The sequence below is a fragment of the Lampetra planeri genome, chromosome 57 (genome assembly GCF_965212315.1).
Source record: "Lampetra planeri chromosome 57, kcLamPlan1.2.h2, whole genome shotgun sequence".
Classification (NCBI taxonomy): domain Eukaryota; kingdom Metazoa; phylum Chordata; class Hyperoartia; order Petromyzontiformes; family Petromyzontidae; genus Lampetra; species Lampetra planeri.
In genome coordinates this window covers 3,166,712-3,177,883 of record NC_136163.1, presented here as the reverse complement: position 1 = coordinate 3,177,883, position 11,172 = coordinate 3,166,712, and the positions used below count along the sequence as shown (strand labels likewise).

At 54.7% G+C, this 11,172-nt stretch overlaps 1 protein-coding gene across 1 annotated transcript; it reads left to right on the top strand.

The window, feature by feature from the left end:
- Positions 1-6: 6 nt before the first annotated feature.
- MTHFR (methylenetetrahydrofolate reductase) lies at positions 7-7,620 on the top strand. Its single transcript, XM_078618303.1, is given in 7 exon segments — positions 7-86; positions 345-525; positions 1,701-1,884; positions 2,456-2,556; positions 3,552-3,596; positions 3,598-3,672; positions 5,023-7,620. Coding segments are annotated over 6 exon segments (774 nt in total). The 5' UTR covers positions 7-86; positions 345-435; the 3' UTR covers positions 5,302-7,620.
- Positions 7,621-11,172: the final 3,552 nt, after the last annotated feature.

Sequence of the window (11,172 nt, the reverse complement as noted above, 5' to 3'; positions counted from 1 at the left end):
GACGTCCGCCCCATCTTCTGGGCGACGCGGCCCAAGAGCTACATCCACCGCACGCAGACCTGGGACGAGTTCCCCAACGGGCGCTGGTGCGGAGAGACACACGCGGGGACAGCGAGAGGGGGACACGGGGACAGAGTGTGACACCAGGGGAGAGGTCGTGGGGAGCCGTGAGGAATCAAGGCGACCCACGTGGGCGGGGGGGGGGCTGTAGAGGCTTGGCGACATTCATCTTCTGATCTTCGTTTGAACTCACGGTCGCCTCTCTCTGCGCCTGACCGAGTGCGTTGTGTCCCTGATGCTCCCCTTCTCTGCTCCCACCCCCCTCCCCTCCCCCGTGTGCTCAGGGGGAACTCGTCGTCGCCGGCGTTTGGCGACCTCACGGACTACTACCTCTTCTACCTGAAGAGCCGCTACTCGCGCGCCCAGCTGCTGGACATGTGGGGCCACGAGGTGACGAGCGCGGAACACGTGCGCGACGTGTTCACCTGCTACATCACGGGGGAGCCCAGCCGCTCCGGGAAGCAGGTGACGCACCGCGGACACACGCACACAGACACACACACTCAGACACACGCAGACTCGCACACACACACACGCAGACTCACACACACACGCACGCAGACTCACACACACACACGTGCGTGACGTGTTCACCTGCTACATTACGGGGGAGCCCAGCCGCTCCGGGAAGCAGGTGATGCACGCGGACACACACACACAGACACACACACGCGGACACACACACAGACACTCACACGCAGACTCACGCAGACTCGCACACACACACGCAGACACACAGACACTCACACGCAGACTCACACAGACTCGCACACACGCAGACACGCACACACAGACACTCACACGCAGACTCACGCAGACTCGCACACGACACACCCCAGACACACAGACACTCACACGCAGACTCACACACACACACGCAGACACACACATAGACTCACACACACGCAGACACACACGCAAACTCGCGCAGACTCGCACACACACACGCAGACACACACACAGACTCACACACACACACAGACAATCACACGCAGACTCACGCAGACTCGCACACACGCACGCAGACTCGCACGCAGACTCGCACGCAGACACACACTCACGCAGACTCGCACACACGCAGACTCGCACGCACACACACACGCAGACACACACAGACTCACACACACACACACACAGACTCACACACACACGCAGACTCACACACACGCAGACTCACACACACGCAGACTCACACACACGCAGACTCGCACACACGCAGACTCGCACACACGCAGACTCGCACACACGCAGACTCGCACACACGCAGACTCGCACACACGCAGACTCGCACACACGCAGACTCGCACACACGCAGACTCACACACACGCCAGACTCACACACACGCAGACTCACACACACGCAGACACACACACGCAGACACACACACGCAGACTCACACGCAGACTCGCACACACGCAGACTCACACGCATACTCACACGCAGACTCGCACACACGCAGACTCGCACACACACGCAGACACACACACACGCAGACACACACACACACAGACACACACACACACACAGACACACACACACGAAGACACACACACACGCAGACACTCACACACTCACACACGCAGACACACACACAGACACACCCAGCCGCTAAACCGCGGTGACGCCGCCGCCGCTGCAGGTGCTGTGCATGCCGTGGAACGACGAGCCGCTGGCGGCCGAGTCGTCCTTGCTGATCGAGCACCTGGCCGGCCTGAACCGCCGCGGGGTTCTCACCATCAACTCGCAGCCTCGCGCCAACGCACGGCCCTCCACGGACCCCGCACTCGGCTGGGGCCCGCCCGGCGGATACGTCTTCCAGAAGGTGGGGAAGCCGTCTGGGGGGTGGGTGGGTGGAGGTGGGGGGGGTGTCCCGTCGCGGGGGAGGGCGGCCGTGGGGGTGGGGCAGCCGTGGGGGGTGGGCAGCCGTGGGGGGGGGGCAGCTGTGGGGGGGGGGCAGCTGTGGGGGGGGGGCAGCTGTGGGGGGGGGGCAGCTGTGGGGGGGGGGCAGCTGTGGGGGGGGGGCAGCTGTGGGGGGGGGGCAGCTGTGGGGGGGGCAGCTGTGGGGGGGGGCAGCTGTGGGGGGGGGGCAGCTGTGGGGGGGGGCAGCTGTGGGGGGGGGCAGCTGTGGGGGGGGGCAGCTGTGGGGGGGGGGGGGGGCAGCGGTGGGGGGGGGGCAGCTGTGGGGGGGGGGGCAGCTGTGGGGGGGGGCAGCTGTGGGGGGGGGCAGCTGTGGGGGGGGGCAGCTGTGGGGGGGGCAGCTGTGGGGGGGGGGCAGCTGTGGGGGGGGGCAGCTGTGTCTATGTGTCTCTGTGTCTCTGTGTTTCTGTGTCTCTGTATCTCTGTGTCTCTGTATCTCTGTGTCTCTGTGTGTCTCTGTGCGTGCTGCTGCCAGGCCGTACCTCGAGTTCTTCGCCTCCCCTGAGCTGGTGTCGGCGCTGCTGGAGGTGCTGCCGCAATACGAGCCGCGCGTCAACTACCACATCATCAACCAGCAGGTACCTCGTCATCGTCGTCGTCATCATCGTCGTCATCTTTGTTGTCATCATCGTTGTCGTCATCATCGTCATCATCGTCGTCGTCGTCATCGTCGTCGTCGTCGTCGTCGTCGTCAATCATCGTTATCATCAACCAGCAGTTACATCGTCGTCATCATCCACCCTCTCGTGCGCCATACCGGCCTTAAACTCCGCCTTGTAAACTATAAAACTAGTTTTTTAATTTACCGGGTTAAGGCCGCACTAAGCTGTGTAGCTCTTTTACAGCAGCGACCTGAGTGGCTTTCATCATCCTCATGTGGACATTCATAGCAGCCAAATACCCTAACGCACGTTCGTTAAAGACTTAAAGGTGCGTGCTTAACCACACCTGCCCCAACGTTCTCTGCAGGGCTATGTGGGGGACCTTTGCCTCTATCTGCGTGCGTGTACCTGTCTGTTGTGTGTGTGCGTGCGTGTGTACGTGTGCGCATGTGTGTACGTGTGTGTACGTGTGCGCATGTCTGTATTTGTGCGGATGCGTGTGTGTGTGTGTACCTGTCTGTTGTGTGTGTGCGTGTGTGTGTACGTGTGCGTGCGTCTATATGTGTGCGGATGCGTGTGTCAGTGTGTGTGTGTGTTCATAGGTGCTCGCTAACAGCACTTGCCCCTACAGTCTGTTAAAGCTATACGGGGGATCTTTGTTTTTGTGTGTGAGCGGTGGTGTCGCGGTTAGCGCGCTGCGCTACGAACCTGGCCAACCGAGTTCGATTCCCGCTCACGGCCAACACCAGTGATGATTATATGAACCGGTTCTGGGCCTCCCCTAAGTCGACTCGGCCTCAAATGAGTACCTGGTGCGGTGCGTAAAAACATCGCTGCTTGGGAGACAAAGGCGGCGTGGCGCTGGCCACCCGCCCCCTTGTGTGCCGTTCTGGCCTTCATAGGTGCTCGCTAACAGCACTTGCCCCTACACTCTGTTAAGGCTACACGGGGATCTTTGTCTGTGTGTGCAGGGCGAGGCGATGACGAACGCCCCGGATCTGCGGCCGAACGCGGTCATCCTGGGGAATCTTCCCCGGCAGGGAAATCATCCAGCCCACTGTGGTCGACCCCATCAGCTTCACGTACTGGAAGGTGCGTGTGTGTGTGTGCGCACGTGCGTGTGTGCGCGCGTGCGCGTGTGTGTGCGCGCACGTGTGTGTGTATGGGAGCAGCGGTAGTGTAGCGGTTAGCGCGCTGCGCTACGAACCCGGCGACCCGATTTCGATTCCTGCTCACGGCCAACACCAGTGATGATTATTTGAACCGGTCCTGGGCCTCCCCTAGGTCGACTCAGCCTCAAGGCGGTCGGGCGTGGTGCTGGCCACCCACCCCCTCGTGTACCGTTGCGGCCTTCATAGGTCCTCGCTAACAGCACTTGCCCCTACAGTCTGTTAAGGCTATATGGGGGATCTTTGTGTATGGGGGGGGAGCGGTAGTGTAGCGGTTAGCGTGCTGCGCTACGAACCCGGCGACCCGAGTTCGATTCCCGCTTACGGCCAACACCGGTGACGATTATCTAAACCGGTCCTGGGCCTCCCCTAGGTCGACTCGGCCTCAAATTAGTACCTGGTGGCGGTGTGTAAACATCGCCACTAGGAGGCGACACAGGGAGTCTTTGTCTTGTATACAGACGCGGGCGACCTGCATCTTTGCTTGCTCGCTAACAGCACTTGCCCCACCAGTCCGTAGAGACTACACGGGGGACCTGCGTCTTTGCTTGCTCGCTAACAGCACTTGCCCCACCAGTCCGTAGAGACTACACGGGGGACCTGCGTCTTTGCTTGCTCGCTAACAGCACTTGCCCCACCAGTCCGTAGAGACTACACGGGGGACCTGCGTCTTTGCTTGCTCGCTAACAGCACTTGCCCCACCAGTCCGTCGAGACTACACGGTGGACCTGCGTCTTTGCTTGCTCGCTAACAGCACTTGCCCCACCAGTCCGTAGAGACTACACGGGGGACCTGCGTCTTTGCTTGCTCGCTAACAGCACTTGCCCCACCAGTCCGTAGAGACTACACGGGGGACCTGCGTCTTTGCTTGCTCGCTAACAGCACTTGCCCCACCAGTCCGTAGAGACTACACGGGGGACCTGCGTCTTTGCTCGCTCGCTAACAGCACTTGCCCCACCAGTCGTAGAGACTACACGGGGGACCTGCGTCTTTGCTTGTGCTCGCTAACAGCACTTGCCCCACCAGTCCGTAGAGACTACACGGGGGACCTGCGTCTTTGCTTGCTCGCTAACAGCACTTGCCCCACCAGTCTGTCGAGGTTACACGGTGGACCTGCGTCTTTGCTCGCTCGCTAACAGCACTTGCCCCACCAGTCCGTAGAGACTACAGTGGGGACCTGCGTCTTTGCTTGTGCTCGCTAACAGCACTTGCCCCACCAGTCCGTGGAGACTACACGGGGGACCTGCGTCTTTGCTTGTGCGCGCGTGTTCAGGACGAGGCGTTTGGGCTGTGGGTCCACCACTGGGCCGCGCTCTACCCGCCCGAGTCGCCCTCCCGCGCCTTCCTGTCGGGCGTCGCCGCCTCCCACCACCTCGTCAACCTCGTCGACAACGAGTTCCCGCTGCACAGCTGCCTCTGGAACCTGCTGGAGGATGTGCTGGCGCTCGCAGAGGCGCGGAAGGACGGGCGGCCGGTGGTCCCGGCGGCGGCGGTGGTGGCGGTGACGCCGGCGGTGACGCCGACGGGCGCCGTCGACTGCCCCGACCAGTAGACTGAGCGATGCGCCCAGTGTCTCTCCTCGCGTGATGACAACAACAACGACGACGACGATGATAAAGATGATGGTTTGCGCACCGCGCGTTGAGTCGACGTAGCGGATTGCTTGACGTAGACCCTCGGCAAAAAAACTAAAAAAACAGCTCGCGATCGTGATTTGTTGTTGAACGCGTGAGGAGGCTGTGCAGGCATTAATCAAGACAACGTCGTCGTGGAGTTTGTGTGTTCAAGTAGTCTTTTATCGTAAGTTTAGCACTAAGTTGTCGGCAATTTGTAGGTTGATCAAGATACTGTGAAATTGTTTTGTTTTTCTTACAGCACTAATTCAACTAAAGAGCAACGCATTTGTACTCCGCTCTCAGCGGTGTGTACGGTGAACTTCTCTCGCACCGCACGTAGCCAACCGCCGCTAATCGGGAGGAGGCACCGGCGGGAACTAAAACTAAAACGCGAAAAGGCGCCTCTAAAGAAGTGAGTTTGTCAGTCTCGACGATTATTGTTTTTAAAAGTACCGTAGCTCCCAGCGGCTTCCTGATATCCGGCATGGAAGGAGCGTTCCAGACGGCCCCGAATCGGCGCATCCGAAAGCGCGGTGATTGCCGTCCTCGTTCGAAAGCCGCCGCCGCTGCGAGGGGCGGTGACCGGAGCTCGCGTGGAGACGGGTTCGCTCGCGCTCCTTGACGAGGCTTGCGGGGGGGGGGGGGGGCATTGCGGTATCAACTCTGGCGAGCACTTGGCGTGTGAAATGAGTGGCGACCTCGTAACGTGTTCGGTTTAACGCGCGGTAGGCTTTTCGCGACCAACATCGCGTAAATATGAAAGTGCGTCGGATTACGGAGAAGATTCGTCGCTCCCCCCCCTCTTTACCACGGTGCGAAAGAAGTTCGGCTACGTACGTACGCGCGTGCGGGCGGCTCGCCCCCCCCGCGAACGCGAAGAATCCCTCCCACCCGTGGTGTGCGTGCCCTTGGCGGCGGAATGTGGACGTTAGGTTGTTGACGTGGTGCTAATTACGCCTGGACCGCCGGGAACGCTGTCGTTTACTTACAGCAACAGCAGCAACAAAAAATCAAAGATGCATTTTGAACCTTTGATGCAGACCTAGGCAAGGGATTGTAATTTTTTTTTTTTCTAACCGGGCCTGGTCTTTTTTATCTGCTTGCACGTGCGGTTGATGACTCTCGACGCTCGTGCGTGTTCCGTGTGTTCATATCCCAGTCGCGAGCTCCTCGGGCGCCTGCAATGCATATCAGTATTAAGGGAACGGCTCGCCAAAGTAGACGACGCAGAACTACTTCTGAGTTCCCTCGGCGGGGGTGGGGGTCGCACGCAGTGTGAACGTGTCAAGTATCGGCCGTGCGACGAATGTGATTAACCCCGTCCGTTCCTGGCCCTGCTTGGCCCTGAACCAGATTCGAATGCCTTTTGACGGTAAACTAAGCTACGGATTATTTTTTATTTCACCAGGTAAGACCCGCCGAGTTATGTAGTTGTTTTTTTTTAGGCGCTTTACCTGGCATTTCACAAATGATAGCTCCTACGAGAAGCGGCTTATTGTCGCGTGGAAATCTATAGCAGCAGCCAAATGCTCTAAACGCGTGACGTTGATTCTGAATGTTGTCTTATTGGGAAGCCAGCAGCTTCTGTGCTCAATGGGCTTTACTCGGGGAAATCAATTTCCGATTCTGTAGCACTGTGTCGGCTTTGGCTCCGTCTCGACAAATTGCCAGTGGAAAATCAACCTGTACCGTGCAGGCGCTGGCCTGACTCGGCTCAGGTGTGCCAGTGGAAAACCTTCCCATGCCTTTCAGGCGCTGCCCTGGCTCGGCTCAGGTGTGCCAGTGGAAAACCCATCCGTACTGTGTGGGCCCTGCCCTGGCTCGGCTCAGGTGTGCCAGTGGAAAACCCATCCATACCGTGCGGGCCCTGCTCTAGCTCGGCTCAGGTGTGCCAGTGGAAAACCCATCCGTACTGTGTGGGCCCTGCCCTGGCTCGGCTCGAGTGTGATGATGGAAAACCCTCCTGTACCGTGCGGGCCCTGCTCTAGCTCGGTTCAGGTGTGCCAGTGGAAAAAGGGGAAATTAGTCGCGCGACTTTAATCCTCGGTTGGGCGGTGCTCCAAGCAGAAGGGCTAACAGCCGCCGTTCGCCACTCATGAGAGGAATGGGAAGCCATGGAGTCGAGCCATGGGCGGCATCTGGTTTACAGATTCGCCACCCGGCCATGATGACAACGACGGCGATGATGAGGATGACGATCGTTTTTGAAATATGCCGTCGCGTGTATCGGAAAAACATAAACTAATATAATAACACTGACGTGCTAGTTGTTGTTGGTGGTGGTGGTGGTGTTGCGTGGTGTGTGTTTTCCTGGGTGCGTGCGCGTTAATAAATGGTGCCCCTTCGCGTGCGAGTCACAGAGCAGCACGGCGGCGACTAGTTTACCATGGAAGTCCAGTTCACCATGGAAGTCCAGTTCACCATGGGAGTTTAGTTTACCATGGAAGTCCAGTTCACCATGGAAGTCCAGTTCACCATGGGAGTTTAGTTTACCATGGAAGTCCAGTTCACCATGGAAGTCCAGTTCACCATGGGAGTTTAGTTTACCATGGAAGTCCAGTTCACCATGGAAGTCCAGTTCACCATGGGAGTTTAGTTTACCATGGAAGTCCAGATTAGCGTGGAAGTTCCAGTTCAGCATGGGAGTTCAGTTCACCATGAACAGGGGTCAGCAACCTGGCTCTTTAAGGGCTGTTTCGTCACGTTATTTATCAAGCACCCACCGTGTCTCGTATTCCACCACAATGCACCATTGGCGGCTCTTGAAATATTGAAGGTTTTTCTTTTTTACCGAATTCGAAAAAAAACTGCGTTTTAATCTTGTGTTATTTTGGTTTCCGACCCCTGGCCTAGCTGGACCGACTGATAAGGCGGGGAATCCCTACGTGGTGACATCCTTGTCAACTTGAACTCCCACCACGGCCAAAGCCGGAGTAGCCCATACTCTGGGATTCTCTTCCTGGAAACAGCTACCAGCAGCCAGTGCCGGATGAAGCTATTGCGGGGCCTGTAGTAGATGTTATAAAAGTGTCCTAAATAAATAAAAAACACGTAAATATTAAAACACATTTTTAACTCGCATAGTAAAGTAATCGTATGTTTTCATTTGCTATACAGCCAGATAATACGACAAATCGCGAACCTTAAACACCCAGTCGTTCCGATTTAAAGCTTTCGTGACTGCAGGGATTCATCTTCTTGGTTTTTTCGGTAAAGTCACGAAGAAGGGAAATAATAAAATAATAAAATAAAACATAATAAAATAATGTTGTATTTTTATTACTTTATTATTTCCCTTCTTCGTGACTTTACCGAAAAAACCAAGAAGATGAACCCAGTCGTTCGTAAAAGTTGAAGGCGGTATAGTACTATAGTAATAGAGCGAGTGCAGAATCACTGCACCGGAATTGATAGCTTGAAAGCATTTAGCGCGGGGCCCTTGAAAGTGCGGGGCCCGTAGCATATGTAGCTATACTATTTGGTTATTTCGGTAAAGTCACGTAGGTAGAAATACAATAAAATAAATCACGACGTTTCGAACGCAACACAAGCGCCCGTCTTAAGGTGAAAATCGCGACATCTACGATGTCTGCTGCGAGCAGCACGAATTCTGCTCCCTTGTGTAGCTACTTTTGCTCCGAGGGTAATCCGGCCCTGGCAGCAACAACAATAAATCCAGGAGCTACATGCCAATGTCAAGATCTGCTCCTGCCGCTGGCTACGACGATAGTGCTTCAGCAGAGAGAGCGAGAGAGTGTCGTTTTGCCGTTCCTCTTCCTCTGTTGACGGAGTGCAAAGCAGCAGTGTGTTTACTGTACGATCCATAGTTTCAGTTCCATAGCCGCAATTCGGAGTTTTTTAGTGTCTCTGTCTCCACGTTCATTTGGCGGCTATAAACTTCTACGTGACAAGCCCGCTCCGTTTAGTTCATCATTCGCGATGACCAGGGTCGCATCTGACAACAAAAAGGCATCTGTATAGCTCAATGGGGTCTTTACCTGGTAAAATTGAAAAAAAATTTGCGTTTTTTTAGAACGTCGTATTCAGTACTCCGGGAAGAAAAATGTTCCCCCTACCCAGCGCCGGATGATCCTTGTTGCACAAGTAGCTACACGTGTGGTAGCTACTTGTGTGGTAGCTACTACTACTACATATGTACTACATATGTAGTAGTAGTAGTAGCTACCACTACATATGTAGTAGTAGCTGCACGTGTAGTAGCTGCACGTGTAGTAGCTGCACGTGTAGTAGCTACACGTGTAGTAGCTACACGTGTAGTAGCTGCACGTGTAGTAGCTGCACGTGTAGTAGTAGCTGCACGTGTAGTAGTAGCTGCACGTGTAGTAGTAGCTGCACGTGTAGTAGTAGCTGCACGTGTAGTAGTAGCTGCACGTGTAGTAGTAGCTGCACGTGTAGTAGTAGCTGCACGTGTAGTAGTAGCTGCACGTGTAGTAGTAGCTGCACGTGTAGTAGTAGCTGCACGTGTAGTAGTAGCTGCACGTGTAGTAGTAGCTGCACGTGTAGTAGTAGCTGCACGTGTAGTAGTAGCTGCACGTGTAGTAGCTGCACGTGTAGTAGCTGCACGTGTAGTAGCTACTGCACGTGTAGTAGCTACTGCACGTGTAGTAGCTACTGCACGTGTAGTAGCTACTGCACGTGTAGTAGCTACGATAAATCGCTCATCTTAAACACCCAGTCATTCATACAAGTTGAAAGCGGTATAGTACTATAGTAATAGAGCAAGTGCAGACTCACTACATATGTAGTAGTAGTAGCTACATGTGTAGTAGCTACTCCATCTGTAGCTACTACACATGCAGCTACCACACATGTAGCTAAGATGTAGCTACTACTACATATGTAGTAGCTACTACTACTACATATTTAGTGATTCTGCACTTGCTCTATTACTGTAGTACTATACCGCCTTCAACTTTTACGAACGACTGGGTGTTTAAGATGAGCGATTTATCGTATTATCTGGCTGTATAGCAACTGAGAAAATACAATTACTTAACTATGCAAGTAAAAAATTTATGTTTTAATATTTACGTGTTTTTATTTTATTTAGGGCCCCTTCATAACATGTGCTACAGGCCCCGCACCAGCTTCGTCCGGCACTGCCCCTACCCCCTGTCTTGGGATCTATCTGCACAATGAGCCCCCAGCGCCTTAGAATTGGTCCCTGACGAGTCGAACGCGGGGCTTGAGGCAGCGTGACCAGCAGGTGGCAGTGATTGTGTGAAAAAATGAGAATATAGAATAACCCAACCGTGCAATGAATACCCATTGTAATTTATACGCATTCATAAATACCGCACTTCGTACGTGAAGGGTTCACAAGTGATGTCATCACATCTATCCCCCTCTGTTTAAGGAACAAAGCTGACTGTCCCCCTGGTGATGCCGGTTGTACTTACTGGCGAAACGTCGAACTCAGGTTGTAAATTGAACACGTGGGTTTTCGCGACCACAATTACCCATAGTTTAGTTTTTTTTTCAGATTGTAAATATTGTCGGTTTGCTGTCCAACACTACCGGTCTGCTGTACTCGTCACGAATTGGCCACGTTCTGTTTATGTGACAAACCTTACTAATTGGTTGTGGCGTGTTTAACGACACATTTATATTTACGCGATCTAACAAGAAAAAAAAACTATATGAAGGTTTGACCCTTTCTGGCAATAAAACAGGAGGTGTTAAGATGTTAAAACATCAAACAGAAACATTTTGCAAGGAGTCCTGTTTGGGGCCGTCCATAAATGACGTCACGCGATTTTTGACGATTTTTGACCCCCCCCCCTCGT